Below are 19,589 nucleotides of genomic sequence, written 5' to 3'. Positions count from 1 at the left end.
GCTTAGGGCTCTGTGCTGACAGCTCAGAGTCTGAAGCCTGCTTCAGATTCTGTGTCTCACTCTCTGTCTGCCCCTTCCCTGCTCATGCTTTGTGTCTCTCACTCTCAAAAATAAATAAACATTAAAAAAAAAAAAAGTTATGGGGCTGGGGGGCTATAATTTTTTAAAGCAGCTTTATACAATTTATATATCATAAATTCACTCCTTTTAAGTGTACAATTCAATGATTTTTAGCATATTCACAGTTGTGCAACCACAAAAAGAAACCCATATCCATTAGCAGTCAGTCACCCCTCATCCCATCCTCCCCCTGGCCTCTGACAAACCACTAACCTACTTTCTGTCTCTATGAATTTTTGTATTCTGGATATTTCATATAAATGGGATCCTACAGTATGTGATCTTCTGTGATTGCCTTGTGCTTAGCATAATGTGTTCAGGGTTCACCCATGTTGTAGTACATGTCAGTACTTCCTTCTCTATGATCATATAGTAGTCTATGGCTTGGATAGAACACATTGTGGTTATTTTGTAGCAGGATTCTCACACAGAGAGTCCTGACCCTGAGGCTTTTCTTTCTAGGAAGCAACTTTATTCCTGCCAGCACCACTCAGTTGTGTTCTAACCCAAAGAAATGAGCCCTCAACGCCACGTGGAGTAGTTTTTTTTTTTTTATGTATTTTTCACTTCTTTGTCTCCCATATATGGTAAAACACAAACATGCAGTCTGATTAAATGGTCTCATGTTACAAGGTCCTGAGGGATGTTGTCAGGTAAGCGAAGAGCAAGGTTGCCTTGAGGATTTTATTTTTTTCTTTCCTTAGGGAGGGGACCCTACCACATTCCCCCCTTTGATGCTCAGACCCCTCTATTTAGGGTCAAAGAGCATCATCTTGGTTCAGAGGTTTATATAGGCTGTCCTTCCACATATCTAGTATATAGTCCACCTGGGGCCCACCACTTGATAGCTGCGTTGATGTTGTCCCAGGCCTCTCAGAGATGAGAGAAGTTAGACAAGGAGTGGGGATCTGGCTCAAGGTGATCTGGGTCCCCCACCATTGGGTTTTTCAGGCAGTTGAGTTAGAAAATGTTTGGCCTAGGCATGTTAAGTTTTTAACAGAGATGACGATGAGCTTTTTTCACACTAAGCAAGACAGTTTTTTTTCAATAATTGACCTTTTGAGAAGCCAAACCCTGATAGTAGGACTGGGGTATTTTGTTTTACTATAAGTTTGTGGGGATCTAACTTTTTTAGTCTTTTATGGCCTTTGTCTCACCATGTTGGTACCAATGAAGTATCCTATCCACAAAAGGAAGGTGAGTGTTAACAGAAACCTCTTATCACATTTTTAGCTGGCCAGAGTGGCCTCAGCCCATCCTATAGCAAAGAGTAGAGCAAGAATCATAATAATAGTGAGAAGCAAGGTGTGACAGTGCATCACAGTAAGGAAACATATAGAAAATAAGGAAAGTCTTTTGTTTCACTGGACTGTTGATTCCTCAGGCTTTTGCCCTGGGTAGATTAGTCAGCTTGTGGAGTGACTAAAGCGGGGCTGCAGTCTCCTGGAGCCTCTGGAGTTGCAGACCGCTTCTTCCATATGGTGAGCTTGCACAGCATTGATAGATCAGGAATGCACTCCCAGTTTCGAGATTCCAGCTTCACTCTGCTGTAGTGAATCCAGGGACCCACTTCAGCGATCTGTACTGCAGTAGGGGTGAACAAAATGACAGTGAATGTGCCCCTCCAGAGGGGTTTTAGGGGTTGGACATTTCATTCCTTTATCCATGTTGCATCTCCTGGTTAAAAGGGGTGAGTGTGTGTGGTCAGATTCACATGTAATCGCTCCCTGACCCAGTGGTCTAAGGTGGTTAAGGTAAAGCCAAGGCCCACATCTGTTGTCTTAGGGTTAGATTGTCTGTCTCATTTAGATCCCCCTGCCTTATGCCCTTGATAATGGGGGGAGGGCACCTATACAGGATTTTATAAAGGGAGAACCCCATCTGCTTCTTTAGCCTCCCACTGCAGCCGCAGTCTGCCTCCCTGGATGGCCCTTATATTTCCCTCCCTAATGTAACCCTTTCCCTATTTATTTCTCCCCTCGAATAGGGCCTGTAACTGCTGTTAGGGAACAGGGGCGATAACTGTTCTGGCTTCTCCAAGCTGGTAAGGGATGGTGTAGGGGTATAGCAGTTAGAGTCTACCCATGGGTCCGTCAAGTGGCCCACAGTATGGTTTTACAGGAAGGCTGGCAGGCATGAGGTGGCATAAACATTAGCAGACACCAAGAGAAAAACACAAAGTAAAGATTATACTGACCAATAAGATGGCATCTTAATGTCCACAGTTTCCAAATCTGTCAAATAATCTAGGAGACACCCTGACTTTGTAAACAATATATGTCAGGGAATCTCTCATAACCCAAGTGATGGAGAAGCAGGAGCAGTAAGTAATCAATGGTGGCTCTATTTCCAAGATTTTGGCCCTAACTGAATTAAAAAAAATTTTTTTTAAGCATCTAATGCTTGTAAGGTGTTACTTAGAGTTTTGCTGAGTATACGCAGTTTGTTTTATTTTGAGTTGTAAAACTTTTTCAAGAGCCAGGAGTTCTACTAGAGAAAGAGTCAAGGCAGCCATTTACCATTATTAATTTGTAAATTTTCAGGTAAGCCATACCTGGGTATTATTTTATAAAGCAGAATTTTTATTACCTTTTTTCCCTTTTCTATCTTGTAGGGGAAAGCCTTTACCCAACTAGTAAAAGTATTAACCCCCACAAACAGATACTGGAATTTTTTTTTTTTTTTTTTTTTTTTACTTTGGCATCTGAGTGAGACCTTATTATTAGTCTTTCCTGGATAGTCTCCAGTTCCTTGATTGTCTGGGAGAGCAAGTTTGTGGTTGAAAGGATTGTTTTTAAGACATACTTTATAGCCTGAAACTACTTGCAGAATTCTCCTTGACCAGTTTTTTCGAGTAAACATCCTTTGGGCCATTTGATAAGTTTTGTCCCTCCCTAAAGGAAAGGCCTGGTGCTGTATTTTAATAATCTTTTGCTCTGTGAGCGTGGTAACAGTAATTGCTCTGCTCTGTTTGTAACCATTCCAAGGACTGGAGACAGTGTCTAGAAGTCAGACCCCAGTTTATTTCGCGGGGGTGGGGGTTGGGGGGGGGTGCAGAGAGTAGGTGGGATTGAGTCTCCTTTAATAATTCATATAGGAGCCAACTATTTTCCCGAATCCTGTTATCTATAGCCTACAATATCCACTAATTTTCAAAAGCTCACATAATTGTTTATCTGTTTGTAGTTAGTAGCACCATAGTCTCTAACTTATAATGTCTCTTTCTAGCTATGGAGTAAGGCTCTCTGGCATTATGAGGAAAGAATGAGAAGAAATTAGATTTCCCCATCTACATCCCAGGGGCTGAGAGAAAAATTTAGTTAGAAGTTTTCCAGAGGTCACGTTTGGGTAGTTGGCCTGGAGTGGAAAGGAGGACAGAAAAGGTAGCTCTGGTGTTAAGAAGGAAATCAACCAGTTTTTTCTTCTATATTTAGAGTTACCCGAGGCTCTGGGTTTCTGATAGACAGTTGGTTTAGGGGAGACAGTGTGAAGAGCCCCAGGCCCTGGTTAGTCCCTTCCAGGGACATTGGTTATTTGAGCCCTCACAGATAGAGGTCCCGAGGGCATTCAGATCTCCCTCCAGTGATTGTTTCTATATAAGGGGCATGGATTATGGGGTTTTCATTTTGGTTGTCCCCTCTGAGGATGTTCTCATTTTAGTGCTCTGAACGGCCATATAAATGGCACTTGGTGCCAGGACCGCAGGAAGTCCAGTCTGACATAGTACATAAGGTCACAACTAAGGCCTCAGACTCTTTTTTTTTTTTTTCTGGCCTCCTTTTCTGTTTTGTTTATAATATACCCAATTGGCAGCTCATAAGAGCTCCTCCAAGGATCCCTTCAAGGCCAACAGCCAATTTTTACATTTTCTCTGAATATCTAGGGCTGATTGAGTGACAAATTTATCCTTTAAAATCATCTCAGCCTTAGGGGTGTCAGGGGAGATAGCCATATATTTGATGAGAGCCTCCCTCAACCTCTCCAGGAAGGCCATTGGGCTCCCATTTTGTGTTTGTAAAATAGTGGCTAATTTAGCATAATTTAAAGGCTAGATTTCCTTAAAATTTTTTTTTCTCAAAACATCTATCTCATTAAGAGTCTGATTTAACAAAAGCGTTGTATCCTTCCAGGTCAACTCAAAAAAATATGTGATATTCTGGAAAGGCTTTATATGCTTACCTGATCAGACAATTTACCTACATCTATTATCTGTCTTAAACCTTGTAATGTAAAAGTTTTTTCTTCTGGCATTCTAGCTTCTTGTAAGGGAAACATGCCTGTTACATTACAGGGAGGGCCTGGATAAGGTGGGTAGCAGGGAGCAGAATTGTATTTTTTTAGATAGATAGATAGATAGATAGATAGATAGATAAAGGACCTGAAGAGGAGGAGGTTGAGGTGGAAGACTTCCCTTCCTCCTTCTCTAGGTCTGTTTTGGGTACAGGTAAGGGGCCCTTAATTGTTTCCCCTCCTGATTGCTGGACTTTAGAAAGGGCTGTTATTAAATTAGGATCCACCTTACATTGCTTACATATATCATATATATATGTAAGCATATATATATGTAAGCATACATATATATACATACGTAAGATTTTTTCTTAAGGCCCAAAAACAATGAACATAAGGGAATTCTCCCCATTTCCTTTCACATTTGTAAAACATGTCCAATTGTAGGGTTGTATTGTCATTGATAGTCTCCTCTGGTGTCCAGGTTCCCTTTTCCGATTTGTATTGGGGCCAAGCCTTGGTGCAAAAGAAAATGAATCATAATGCATTCCAAAGGAGTAATGGCCTTGGTTGGGGAATTACCCATCTATAGGAAAAAGGAGGAAAGTTGTCCCTTATCTCAATTTCCTATAGCCGGCCAGGGGAAACCTCATCTCCCTGGCCTCTTGTTTTGGCTGGCTATGCGACTGGCAGCCAAAAGCCTTGTCAGGCTTGTGAGGTGCTGGGAGTAGTCATTCTTACCCAGGCTTGACCTTACCTCTGAGAGCTGGCCTGGTCTTTCCAGTTTGTTTTGTTTTGTCTTGTCTTTTTGTTTGTTTGTTTTTACCCCTCTGTTTCCCACCTGTAGGACCTTGGGAGTGTGGACTGTGACTAAGCAAGACTTTCCTGGTTGCCATAGAATGTACTAATTTTATTTTGGCCCAACAGTAACTTACATATTGATCATTGGCCATTGAGGGAAGGGGTTAAAGAGCCAAAGTCAAGGTCTATTCCCCTGCCTTTTTCAACAACGCCCACATAAATATGTTTCAGTCATGTGGAAATCCATTTTTGGCATACAGTGGGCTACATTTAGTAAAATGGCTCTCATGTATCTTAGTAAAAGCCCTTTGTATATTATCCATCCCTCATATGGCAGAGGCATCCATTCCTCTGCTAAATAGGAACAACACAAATATGAAGGATTTGGAGGACTGCATTAAGGGTATTGTCATCATTTTCCCAGCCTTTGGATCAAAGGAGGAAGAATTTTAATCTCAACCCTGTGTACTTTTAAAATCCATTTATTTTAACCTTAGTCCATCCTGACCACACATAAAATTTCTTTTTAAATATTTTCCTTCACGAACATTCTACAATTTTTCCTTGCATTTAGATTTTGTCCCAAGCCATTTCTCTCCAAATAACCAGTCTCATTTAGGACAAAATTACTTTCTTTTACCTTCAACAAAAATATATTTCCATTTCTTATATCTTTGTTTCATATCTACTACTTTCTACATACAGAGTTGCTTTTCTTATTTTTATCAGTTTTAACTACATGTAGCAGAATTTTAACTCTTAGAAACCTTAGTCTTCAGTAAAAACTAAGTAGTAACCAGTTGTGAACTCTATGTTACATCAGAATTTTTTTAAATGGCAAACTTATGAATCCATTAAGCACAAAGCATGTTTTTCAACAGTTCCAAATATCCTTTATTTCTGCAACAAGTCAAAAGCACAAACCTACATCTAGTAATTAGTGGTTTAGCCTCTTATCTCATTAGATATCGAATGAATTCAATCTCAATTTAGCATGCATGCAAGCAAAACTTTAACATTTTAGGTCACCAAAGACTTTAAAAGCTATCTTAACAATTACCCATGAAAACTTAAGAGACCGACAAAATTAACCGTCACTTTAAGTCATCCTTTTGTTAACAAATTGGAACAGAGATAACATGAGCTTATTTGACCCTCAGCAAATCAAGGTAGAATAAAAGTTTTTTTAATGTTGATAAACATCATCTATCTCAAACCAACAAACTCAAATTAGCTTAAACACTGAATACATTTTACTTGAGTCCACATAAGACAATTTGTTCCCCTTGGTTAATTTTTACCTGCAACGTTGGTGGGGAAATCTGACATCGGTGGTCTTTGTTCCTGGACATCTAGGGTGGGAGGAGGGGCTGATGGTGCCCGAGGCATTGAGGAGCCAGTTGTGCCAGCCGCCCCTCAGGTGGTGCAGAAACAGGAGCGGGGAAGGGAAGGCAGAAGAGACAGGTGCCAGCGGAAGGCAGGGAAGAGAATTCCCAGTTTTAAATCTTGGCAGCTCAGAGGAGCAGACTCCAGGTTTCTTTTGTTTTGTTTGCCACCAGTGGAACGAGACAGTCCATGTCAGTCCTGAGAAGACAGGGAATTTCCCCGAAACAAAAGGAGTTTTGGCAGCTGCTTGGGAATATTCCCTCAAGTCCCCGTTCTGAGGTAGAATAACCAGAGACAGTTGGCTCGAATTATAGTCGTTGACCAAGGAAATGAAGGAGACACAAGTCTCCATACACAGTCACGCGGCAACTCCAACCTGCTGCCCAGCACCAACACCTTAGTGTTGCAGCTTCGTCCCTTGTGGAACTACTAGTGCACCTCTGGGAGGTGATCAGGCTCCCCTTCTGCCTCTTACGGGCAGGTCTGCCAAAACGAACCTGGGTTCTTAGAAGGCTGATGGGCATCCCTGAGCCGGTTCCTGGGCCTCTTGGGTTCCATGAGCACATACAGGGGTTGTTGCCCCAGTGTGCCAGGAGGGCTGGTCTCCTGTGGATCAAGCGGCCTGCTGGCACCAGGTGAGGCTGCCTCTCCCGGCACCCTGAGGTTTGCAGCCCCAGTGGCAAAGGAGGTGGAAATGCACTGTCTGAATCCTGGACGAGCCCCCCAGTAATGTAGCAGGATTCTCGCACAGAGAGTCGTAACACCAAGGCTTTTCTTTCCCGGAAGCAACTTTATTCCTGCTGGCACCGCTCAGTTGGGTTCGTACCCAAAGAACTGAGCCCCAAACGCCACGTGGTGTAGTTTTCTATGTATTTTTTTACTTCGTCTCCCATATATGGTAACACACAAACATGTAGTCTGATTATGTGGTCTCATGTTACAAGGTCCTGAGGGATGTTGTCACCTATGCATATAGTCAGGTTGCCTTGAGGCTTTTTTTTTTCTTTCCTTAGGGAGGGGACCCTACCACAATTTATCCTGCAGTTGATAGACATTTGGGTTGTTTCTACTTTTTGGTTATTATGAATAATGCTGTGGTCAATATTCATATTTGAGTTTTTGTGTAGAGATACATCTTCATTTCTCTTGGGTAGATACCTAGGACTTGCTGAGCTATGTGGTAACTCTGTTTAACATTAAGAGGAACTGCCAAACTTTTCCAAAGTGACTGCATCATTTACATTCCAACCAGCAATGTATGAGGGTTCCTATTTCTCCTAAGTCCTTGTCATCATTTCTTATTGTCTATCTTTTTTAAAAAAAATATATTTATTTTGAGAGAGAGAGAGAGAGAGAGAAATCACCAATGGGGGAGGGGCAAAGAGAGAGAGAATCCCAAGCAGGCTTCGTGCTAACAATGCAGAGCCCAACATGAGACTTGAACTCACAGACCAGACTGTGAGATCATGACCTGAGCCGAAATCAAGAGTTGGACACTCAACCAACTGAGCCACCCAGGCCCCCCTCCATCCATTTTAAACTAATAATTAGTTTTTGTGTATGTATGACCTAAGGAGGGATGCAATTCACCCTTTTGTATGTATTCTCCCCCTCTCTTTGCCCTTCCCTCCCTCCCTCCATTTCTCTCTCTCTCTCTCTCTCTCTCTCTCTCTCTGTCAAAAATAAAATAAGCATTAAAAAAAGCATTCCCTCCCAGTCTCTGAGACATAGTAGAGGTGAAATAAATGTTGATTACATGAATGTTTTAATGTAGGCAACACAGAACAAAATCGGGCACATATGTTCTGGTATTTTTATTAAGATAGCTCAGTCCCATTTCTTTGTTGTCACCCTTCCTGTGCATAGAAACCACACAGCAAAACGGCACAGTTGACAGTCCTTTAAGTCATCTTTAAGCAGCACTCTCTGGTTTTTTTTCTCCTTTTAAAATTGAGAGAAAGCTACAAAACAGTTCATTGTCATCCCCAGCACCATATTCAGAGCACTCCAGAAAAACTTGTGCAGTAGGAAGTTAGCAAAAGGAGATGCCGACATGTTCTGTATTGTGCTTGGGAGTGCGGCTGGGAACCCCTTGGTCTTGTCTAATTCCTTGTGTTACCTGATGTCTGCTCGAGTAGAAGGGAAGGGAGTTGCTGAAGGCAGGAAGGCTGGCAAGAAAAGTGGTGGGAAATCTGCAAACTTCAGGGCAGCCCAAGGCCATCTCCAAGGGCTAACCACCCTCGCTACCCGCAGCTTTGAGGCCTCTCAGTGCTCCATTCTGCATGCATGGGGGAGCTGGATCCCTAGTAATGGCCTGCAATATTCAGAGACTTTCAGGTCACTTGTGGTCCTAGGGAGGACAGGGTGTGAATCATAAGGAATTAAGTTCCTGGGTTTGTCTTTTAGGTTTTTGGGACTTCTGTGGATAAATCCTCAGATGGCCAATAAAACACCTCTAACCATCCAAATGGAATATTTCCCACAAGTTCTGTAGAGCTGTATTTTTGTGGTTATTCCATTTGCTGACTCTAAACTACTACTCCTTTTCCAATCCTCAAAAAAAAAAAAAAAAAAAAAATCAGAGGAAATATTCTTTTGTTAAGTATCAAAAATAGGTAATTACATTTCTATTAAAAATTTTTTTAATGTTTATTTTTGAGAGAGAGAGAGAGAGAGAGAGAGAGTGTGTGTGTGTGTGTGTGTGTGTGTGTGTGTGTGAGAGAGAGAGAGAGAGAGAGAGAGAGAGAGAGCGAGAGAGCGAGAGAGAGAGAGTAGGGGAAGGGCAGAGAGAGAGGGAGACACAGAATCTGAAGCAGGCTCCAGGCTCTGAGCTGTCACAGAGCCTGATTCAAGACTCGAACTCACAAACCGTGAGATCATGACCTGAGCCAAAGTGACCACTTAACCGACTGAGCCATGCAGACGCCCCTATATTTCTCTTTTTTACTTTTGAACATTGTATCATAAACATAATGTTTCTGTCTCTTCAGCTTTCATTATAAAAGTGTTCCTGATCCTGTCGGCTCAGTTGGTGGTCACTGGGGCGATTATCAGCGTGTTTATTTTCTGGTAAGTCTTTGTCACTGATGTAAATGAAATATTAAGTTGTTCACATTAATTCTTATCGAATCAACTCAATTTTGTTCATTAAAAATTATCTATTTTTTCTTAATCATTCATAGGATATAATATCTCTATAGCTTTGTTGTTTCTGAGGCAACTCTTAGACCAAGGTATTGGTAGATTTCCACAGTTTTACTTCAACTTCCTAAGCCAAGATCTTTTTGTCTTAGTCTTTTTGGGGCACTATTTCATTTTCTATTTTCCCTGGCTATTTCCACAGATGAAAGTGGATAAAGGAAAAAAGGTGAGATTATGGAGGCCTTGGAGACTTGGAATGTTGAAATTATTTCAGGGACTATGACCCATCACTGCTTAAACCTATCCTGTGAAAATCTCTATTTACAAAACAAATATATGAGAAATTGATTTTCTTTGCTTTGTACACTTAGCAGTATTTTTTAAAAATAAAAATGTCACCAGGACATTTGCATTCATACATATTTAACTTACAACTTATTATGACTATCTTTTTATAAATATATTTTAAGAAGCAAGGTATGGTTATATGTTTCACCATTTAACTCCTCATTTATCATTGCCAATGATTAAGGGTTTACCCCTTTCCCATGAGATTGTTTTACTTCTACTGAAATATTACATTAGTTAGAAAAATAATTTATCATTTAAAACTATATTAATTATTTTTTAACCAGGAAGGGTTTAAAAGCTTGGGTGCTCATGAATGCCTGGTTCACCTATGCAATCTTGTAAGTATTCTTGGACTTAATAAAATGTGGTTTTTTTTCTATTAGCTATTGACTGAGGTTCTTCATTAGAAATTAGGTGAAGGTATAACATTCTTGAAATGATAAAATCATAGAGATGGAAAACAAGCAACTTAGTGGTTCTAAGGAGCTAGGCTGTGTGTGTGTGTGTGTGTGTGTGTTGTGTACCATAAAGAGATGGCATGAAGGAGATCTTTGTTAAGGTTTTAATGATGGGATAGTTTCAAATCTTGATTGTGGTGGTTACACATGTCTACTCATAGATTTGTGTCCAAGTTCTATGACATAGCATTATATATACCTTGTACCAAGGTCAAATCACTGGCTTTGGTATTATACTATATTTATGTAAGATGTAACCTTTGAGGGAAACTGAGTAAAGGATGCATGGGACCTCTGTCTCTTGGCAACTTTTTGTGAATCTATAATTATTTCAAAATAAAATTTTTTTAAATTCTATGGATGAAAATGAGAAAAGTTAGTTTTAAAAGCTAAAAAAAAGAAGTAAAGGTAATAATCTGCATGCAGTTTTGTTTATAATAGTGATTATCAGATAATGTATATTTCTGTCTCTATTCATCTACCTGTATCATTTGATAAAATCACTGGAAACAAATAACACATGGCTTTCAACTACCCTCAGGCCAGCATTTTTTGGTGTACTTATTGTATTTGCTTGTTGTGGGAATCTCCAGCGTCAGGTGCCTGTGAATTACATTCTCCTGGGAGTATTTGTAAGTAAACTTTGTTAGCATGTGTTGTCAGCTCACCTGTGAAATATATTTTTGACACATTACTAATTCTGCCTCTATCGTGGAAAATCTTCTTGTGGAATAATAGAGATAGAAATTATTTGTGAGATGTCCTCTGGGCTCAATCCTGGCTGTAACAAAGTCATAAACTTGTTTATGAGATCGTATCCATGCCCTTTTACTAAAGCTAGAGAATCTGGGCACACTGAGCAAGTCCTTATTGCCAGCGACCTTGCCTCTGGGAGGCCACGTGGGGAACCTGCTCAGAATCCAGGCTCCATTTCAGGAACAGTTAACTTGACTGTTAATGGCCCTCTGCCGGGCACAACAAACACATTCTGTTATGGAGAGTGGATTCCACATTTAGTTCACAAACTCGTGTGTTTGAAGTATACTTTATTTTTGTAAGAGTTCTCTTATTTCTATTTCAAGTCTCACTGGGTGCAGAAACCCAGGTCAGCGCAGGTTCCCTTAGTTCCCCACCTTGCACCTCTGGCTTTTCCAGAGAGTTGGGGGTGAGGCTGGGGCTTCTGGTCCTGGGCTCTCCTCATTTCAGCACAGTCTGGTTCCTGTTTCACCAGCGCCTCCTGTGGGGCTTCCACTCACAAGGTCTCACCACATAGGTCCTTTCTTTGTGGATCAGTGCTGCTCTCTCTGGGCCACAGAAAATGTGTGGCTCCTTTTCTTGTAGCCAGTTCCTTTCTGTGCTGCCCACAAGGATTCCAGGAACTCAGCACCCTTCCATTGTGAAGATTTATGTACCAATTGATTTATTCCTCATCTGGTTCCATATGAGATTTGAGGTAGCTTATAAAAACACCCACAATATAAGAGGATAAGATAAACTGGTAGGGAAATCTGATGAAAGGAAAAATAAGGGTAGGAAAATAAAGTCAGTGGTTAGATTAGTGTACAAAATGCGTATGCTCCCTGAATAGCCAAAGCAATCTTGAGAAAGAAGAACAAAACTGGAGGTATCACCATTCCAGATTTCAAGATAATTCTAGATTTCAAGATACACTACAAAGCTATAGGAATCAAAACAGTATGGTAGTGGCTCAAAACAGACACATAGATCAATGGAATAGAATAAATAAACCCACAATTATATGCTCAATTAATCTATAAAGGAGATGAAAATATACAATGGACAAAAGACAGTCTCTTCAACAAATGATGTTGGGAAAACTGGACAGCCATATGGAAGAAAGAATGACAGTGGACTGCTTTCTTATACCATAAACAAAAATGAAATAAAAATGGATTAAATACCTAAGTGTAAGACCTGAAACTATAAAACTCTTAAAAGAAAACATAGGCAGTAAACTCTTGTAACATTGGCCTTAGCAATATTTTTTGGGATCAGTCTCCTCAGGCAAGGGAAACAAACAAACAAAAAAATTGGGACTACATCAGATTAAAAACTCTTGCACAGTGAAGGAAACCATCATCAACAAAACAAAGAGGCAACCTACTGAATGGGAGAAGATATTTGCAAATGATTTATCTTAGAAGAAGCTAATATAGACCTATATCTTATCTGTATAGCTATATAGATAGATACTCATACAAATGAAATCTAAAAAAATCTACCAAAAAATCATACCAAAAAAATCTAATTAAAAATGCACAGAGAATCTGAATAGACATTTTTCCAGAGAAGACATATGGATGGCCAACAGATGAAGAAATGCTTAACGTCACTAGTTATGGAAATGCAATGAGATGTCACTTCACACGAGTCAGAATGGCTAGTATCAAAAAGACAAGAAATAAGTGGTGGCAAAAACGGAGCCCTCTTGGCCTGTTGATGGGAATATAAATTGGTACAGTCACTGTGGAAAACAGTATGGAGTTTCTCCAAAAATTTAAAATTAGAAATACCATATGATCCACTAATTCCACTTCTGGGTATCTTCCCAAAGAATGAAAACACTAATTGAAAAAGATATATGTACCCTATGTTTATTGCAGCATTATTTACAATAGCCAAGATATGGGGGCCCCTGGGTGGCTCAGTCTGTTGAGTGTGTCTAACTCTTGATTTTGGCTCAGGTCATGAGCCCAGGGTTGTGGGATCAAGCGCCCCATTGGGCTCCGCGCTGAGTATGGAGTCTGCTTAAGATCCTCTCTGTCTCCCTCTGCTCCTCTTCCCACCTCAAGTGCGCTCTCTCACTCTCTCTGTAAAATAAGAACAACAACAAAACAATCGCCAAGATATGGAAGCAACCTAAGTGCTCACTGATAGATGAGTGGATAAAGAAGATGTGGACATATGTACAATGGAATGTTATTCAGCCATAGAAAGAATTAAATCTTACCATCTGTGATAACATGGATGGACCTTGAGGGTAAGTGCAAAGTGAAATAAGTTAGAGAAAGACGAATATCATACGATTTCACTTATATGTGGAACCCAAAACAAAACACAACAAAACAAATGAATAAGAAAACAAAATAGAACCAGATTCACAAATACAGAGAAAAAGCTAGTGGTTGTGAATGGGAATGGGGTGGATAGGCAAAATAGGTGAAGGATTTTAAGAGTTACAAACTTCCAGTTATAAATGAATCAGAGGGATGGAAAGTTCCAGGGGAATATACTCAATAATATTGTATGATGGCAGCTGATACTGTATTTATTGTGGTAAGCATTTTGCAACATATATAATTGTCAAATCACTGTGCTATATACCTGAAACTAACACAGTATTGTATGTCAACTGTACTTCAATGAAAAAATTTTAAAATGCATAATCCTGTGCACTTGAGTGTGATGAGGCTAGATTTGGGCCTGTGCCTTCGGGTGGTCAAAGAGAGTAAGGACACATGACCAGTGGTGACATTCTCAGCATGCAGATAGCTCAGTGTCTAGTGTGATTTATATGTTGGGAAGCACATCTTCCTCTGGAGACTAGCTCTCTGATGCCCACATCTGGGCATCTGGGCATTCCTTGGCTGCCAGTGCATTGAAAGGCCTTTCTTACCTGGCGTGGATACCTTGCTCATCACTCGGGGGAGCAGATGGGGTTTCCTAGTTCCTGGACAGACTACACTCAGGAAGAAGTGCAGGTTAAAAGCCAGGCATAGAAAGATAACTATACTAGAGCCTAGTCCTAGAGCAGAGGTAATAGGATGGGGAGAGGAGGTACTTTTCTAAAAATACTTGAATTTTTTATTTAAAAAGTTTCCATGTTTTTAATGTTTATCACAAGAAGAGATCAAAGCTCTCATCTCTGAGGTTTTGTTGTTTATCCCGAAGCAGGGAACAGCTTAAGAGAAGAAATATACACGGGCAAAAAATTAGATGCATTTTGTAGACTTTATGTTTTGGCTAAGTATTAGGAAATATATGGAGAAACCATTTCAGAAAAGGAGTTGAGGGGAAAAAAGCACACATACCGAAGACAGCTTTTGTCCCATAGAATTTTGAGCCTGTGTTCTGCGCTCTTGAAGCCATCAGGCAGGTTTGACTTCTAAGGCCTCTTGTTCTCCTCTTTGGAAAACTGAAGGGTGGTTTCCAGCTTTAAATCATTCTCTTTCCCTCTACTTCTGAGCCCTATCTTCCTCCCACTATCCTCTCCCCACCCCCCACCCCCCCCCCACACACACTTATGTGCTGCTAAAGATAGAAAAACATGAAGCATTTGAGCAAGTAGAAGAAGAAAATCTTAAGAGGAAGTTTGGAAGCAAGCACATTATTAAAATATCATGTGGGGGCACCTGGGTGGCTCAGTCGGTTGGGCATCGGACTCTGGATTTCAGCTCAGGTCATGATCTCACAGTTTGTGGGTTTGAGTCCTGTATCGGGTTCTGAGCTGACAGCACGGAACCTGCTTGGGATTTTCTCTCTCCCTCTTTCTCTGTTCCTCCCTCACTTTCTCTCTCTCTCTCTCTCTCTCAAATAAACTTAAAAAAAAAAAAAAAATCATGTGTAGGGGCACCTAGGGGGTGGCTCAGTCAGATAAGCTTCCAAATTTGGCTCAGGTCATGATCCATGAGTTCAGGCTCCATGTCAGGCTAGTACTTAGAATTCAGTCTCTGTCTCTCTCTCCCCCTCCCCCCAGAGTGTCACACTCTGTCTCTCTATCGAACATAAATAAACATTAAATTAAAAAAACAATCGTGTATACATGGAACAGATACACTGTTTTTAACCTGTGGTGGAAATAAGGACAGCTTTGGTAGATTTAACAAAGAAGAGAATCAGGCAACTACTCACCGAGTCTGGGAAACACAAAGATGCAATCCAGGACTCTCAGGATTCCAGTTCTTCTCGTCTCTTACCCTATATGATGTTGGCCAGCTGGAGAAGTTCAAAGCCACTCTAGCAGTCCTTGCACCATGGTTAAAATGTGTCTTCATTTGTACTCCTGGAGACCAGAGCATTCTTTCCTGGCTCTTGCCATGGACCAGAGGGTTAGCCGAGTTTCTGGATTTGGCTCTGGTGGAGCTCCCTACCAGCTGGAGAATGTCCTCAGGCCCTTCAGCCACTGTTAACTGTTGCCTCACCCCACCTGCCCACTGTCCTGGAGCCTGATCACGAACCCAGCTACAACCTCGTTGCCTTTTTTTGGTCTCTGGCTTGACCACCTGCTGACTCTCAGCACCTGCCCCTCTCCCACATGGCCCCAGCAGACCATGGAAACCCTCCGGCCTGATGCAACCTCAATGCAGCCCTCTTCCCAGCCCTGGATGGGCACCTACAGGCGCAGCCCCACCCTCTGTAGAGATCTGTCCTGGAGCCCCATCCCCAGTCCTGAAAAGGTCTCAATCCTCCTCCCTCATCTGAGGTTTGAAGTTTTCAACTCTCACCCAAGCCCTGTAGGAAAGGTCAGCACTTGAAACTGTTGGTGAAGAATTAGTAGAAACAGAATGTCCTGCTTTGATAAATTGTTAAGGTGTGTCTGTGTGGGTGGGCCCATTTGATCTGGTCTTACAGATAAACCTTTTATTATGGTTTCCATATTCCTAACTAACACATATTTAATGCAATCAATATGCTGAAAGTTACTCCTGCATTCTAAGGAATTTTTACTAATAGAAGAATCTTGTCAGGCTCGGGGGAATGTTAGGTAAATGTTTAGTTCTACTATTTTTGTCCCATAATTAACCTTCCTGTAGCTCTGGGCACCGGGGTTGTGCATATTCCCACTCCCTAGACCCCGCCAACACACACACTCTTTAAATCATCTCTGGATTCTGGGCCTATGGGACCAGGGTTCTGATTGTGAATTTTGTCTTTAGACAGTTCTTCAAGGTCTGCTGCTGGGAGCTGTTTCAGTGTAAGTCTTTGATACATATTTCCTTTCTCATGTGTGCTTTTCTTTGTATGTATGTGAACAATAATCACAGTCTCTGGTTTTAGTTTCTGTAATGCAGAGGAAGTGCTGTGGGCAACAGCAGCGACTGCTCTGGTGACGTTATCGCTCACTTTATTTGCTCTTCAAACAAAAGTATGTATCACCGAAAAAGATTTCTGTCACAAGGGAGTGTGTAGATGTGTTCCTTTGGCCCTTCCTGACCCATTCTTATCTCTCCTCCTTCCTGCTCACTGCTGTCCTGTGGGCCCACCTCCGTAGCTTCTTCGCCTTCTGGCTTCTGACTTTCCTAGTAACCACGTTAAAAAAACAAAACAAAACAAAAAGAAACAGGTGAATTTAATTTTAATCATATATTTTATTTAACCCAGTGTATGCAAGGTATTAACATTTCAGTAAACAATATAACGCAAATATTGAGACATTTTACATTCTTTTTTGAGCTAAAATTCAAATTCAGTGTGTATTTTATTATACTTACAGCATACTTTACTTCAGACTAGCCACACTTTGAATGCTTACCTAGCCACAAGTATGGAATGCATAGCTCTAGACAAGTATTTAAAAACAATTTTTTGTAAAATGTTTATTTCTGAGAGAGAGAAAGCAGGGGAGTGGCAGAGTAAGAGGAAGACACAGAATCTGAAGCAGGCTCCAGGCTCCAAGCTGTCAGCACAGAGCCCAACGCGGGGCTCGAACCCACAAACTGTGAGATCATGACCTGAGCCGAAGTCAGATGCTTAACCGACTGAGCCACCCAGGTGGCCCTCTAGACATACATGTTTTATTTTATTTATTTATTTATTTTTTTAATGTTTATTTATTTTTGAGACAGAGAGAGAGCATGAACGGGGGAGGATCAGAGAGAGGGAGACACAGAATCCGAAATAGGCTCCAGGCTCTGAGCTGTCAGCACAGAGCCCGACGCGGGGCTTGAACTCATGGACCGCGAGATCATGACCTGAGCCGAAGTCGGCCGCTCAACCGACTGAGCCACCCAGGCGCCCCTAGACATACATGTTTTAAACAGCCATCAGAATCCTCTGGAGGGTTTGTTAAAACACAGATTCTGGACACCCTGGAGTTGCTACTTCAGAAAGTCTGGGACACAGCCCAATAATTTGCATTTCCCAGATAGTGCTGGTTTGAGAACCACATGTGGAAACCTAGTGCTTCTAATTATTCTCTTGGTGTGCAAGAAGTAAGGAGTGAGGGGGGACATACAGGAGTTAGGAAAAAGCTCTTACAAGAAAGTATCCTGGATTCAAGGGTCTTCTTTTGCTGTATAATATCATTCTGTTCAGGTCAGAAGATGAATATTCCCCTTTGTTTAAAAAAATTCCTCAGCTTCCCCAGGCTGTTTTCATCCCTGATTTATGAAGGCAAAACCAAAAAGCATATTAATAAATTTCAAAATTACAAAAGAATCAGCAATAATTTTTGAAAGCTTAGTGTATATATTTTTATTAAAATATATGCATACAAACATGGAAAGGCACCCAGTTCATTGCTGTATTTTATGCACATGCTTTCAGAAATATGGCCATACTGTACATACAAATTTATATTCTATTTAATGTACATTTTTTATTAGGGGAAATGTCCTATAAATACAAAAATAGAATAGTATAATGAGCCCTCATGTATCCACGGCTCTTGTTATTTCATCCATACTCCTACCTTCTTCTCCCTCATGAAGCAAATTCCAGTCAACACCACACTTTTTAGTGTAGCGTTTTTCAGTGATAGGGGCAAATGGATGTCTGTGGTTCTCAGAATTGTCCAGGGTAGATTATTAGCAAATGGGCCAATTTCTAACTATAGGACATAAGATGCATCTCTAAACCTCCTGAAATTCCTTCCAGATGATAAGTGAGCTGTTTTTGTGTTATATTTCCTCAGTGGGATTTCACCATGCTAAATGGGATGCTGTTCGTTTTTCTCTTCGTACTGTTAATCTATGGAATTTTCTTCCTCTTCATACGCTCATATGTAAGTGGGATCTCGTTTGGGAACCTCAGAGAATTGTTGGAGGGCAAAGTGCTGGTTGTGTTGGCCTAGATCTTCTGTGAAGCAGACACTCGGTTGGGTGAACTGGGTGAGGACTTGAACGGGAGAAGTGTCTGTGAGAGAAAAGGGGCTGGGGAGCCTCTGAGGGCTGGAAGACGTGCCCCACCACAGTAGCACATCTGACACCAGGTGAAGGGTAGGGAAGGTGGGCAGTGGGAACATTCTAGACATGAAGTCGAGGAAGGTTCAGCAAGGCTGTAGGGGGAGTGTGTGTGGGGGGTTCCTTGAGCTAAAGTTGACTGTAGTCAACTTTACAACTTTATTGTAGGAATAATACAAATATTTATTGTATTGTATTGTGTAGTCCTGTGTCTCCCAGGAAGTACTCTGCTGCTCCCCAGTGACTGACAAGTGACAGGCATGGCCCAGAAACTCACTGCAGTGGGCTGCACAGCACAGCAGCCGGGCACCTCCCAGTAGCTGGAGGTCTGTGAGGCCTGTCCTTGCGGCCGCCCAGCGTGGTGTGGTTGGGGTCCTGTTGGAAGCGTGGGGCATGAAAACGGAGCTCCTTCTCTAGACTATAGCTGTCTTTCCCTGCGAGGAGGGTCTTGGGGTGAACCTACCCACAGGGCTGGTCAGACTTCTCCTATACCTGGGTGCTGCTTGTTTGAAGTAATGAAAGTGGAGTGATGGGCTTTTCAGACTTTCCCGATGGCAGCGTAGAGTAATTCCAGCTTGCTTGCTTGCTTTCCTTCCTTCCTTTCTTCCTTATATATATTCATTGACTTCTTACCAGATATCAGATATAAGCCTGTGGTTTTCTCGTAGGCATTACATTTAATTCTCATGACCTTTATGAAAAGTACATGTGTCATCTATTGTTTAGCTAAAAACACATGCTCAGAGAAATTAAATAATTCACCCAGGTCTACACAAGGAGTAAGTGGTAGGGGTGGGATGAAAGCCAGATCTGTGGGACGTCATGCTCTTCCCAGCGTACAATCTGTGGATGGAGGCTAGAGGGGGTGTGGGCCCAGCTTGTCATTGGCCCCTGTGGGGAGACCCTATGGGCAGCCAGCTCCACTGAGGATTGGCCTGGAGCCTGTGACCTTTTGACTAAA

The 19,589-nt window shown here is 41.5% G+C and overlaps 1 protein-coding gene and 1 long non-coding RNA gene across 3 annotated transcripts in view; one reads left to right on the top strand and one right to left on the bottom strand.

The window, feature by feature from the left end:
* TMBIM7P (protein lifeguard 1) overlaps nt 1–19,589 on the top strand; it is a 31,387-nt gene that overhangs the window by 5,164 nt on the left and 6,634 nt on the right. For both annotated transcript variants that reach the window (XM_019443301.2, XM_019443300.1), the window contains 6 exons: nt 9,528–9,606; nt 10,314–10,367; nt 11,029–11,119; nt 16,385–16,422; nt 16,506–16,593; nt 18,361–18,450. In XM_019443301.2, the coding sequence (XP_019298846.1) occupies nt 9,528–9,606; nt 10,314–10,367; nt 11,029–11,119; nt 16,385–16,422; nt 16,506–16,593; nt 18,361–18,450 (440 nt within the window). The remainder of the gene's footprint in view (nt 1–9,527; nt 9,607–10,313; nt 10,368–11,028; nt 11,120–16,384; nt 16,423–16,505; nt 16,594–18,360; nt 18,451–19,589) is intronic.
* LOC109263682 (uncharacterized) lies at nt 16,556–18,001 on the bottom strand. The gene is made up of 2 exons (XR_002078332.2): nt 17,706–18,001; nt 16,556–16,747 (listed from the first exon to the last, which is right to left on the bottom strand). It is a non-coding gene; the product is annotated as an uncharacterized LOC109263682 (long non-coding RNA).

This window comes from Panthera pardus, unplaced genomic scaffold (genome assembly GCF_024362965.1).
Source record: "Panthera pardus isolate Hobbes unplaced genomic scaffold, ASM2436296v1 HiC_scaffold_8, whole genome shotgun sequence".
NCBI lineage: Eukaryota > Metazoa > Chordata > Mammalia > Carnivora > Felidae > Panthera > Panthera pardus.
The sequence above is the reverse complement of the archived record's forward strand: the minus strand, read 5'-3'. Positions and strand labels throughout refer to the sequence as shown.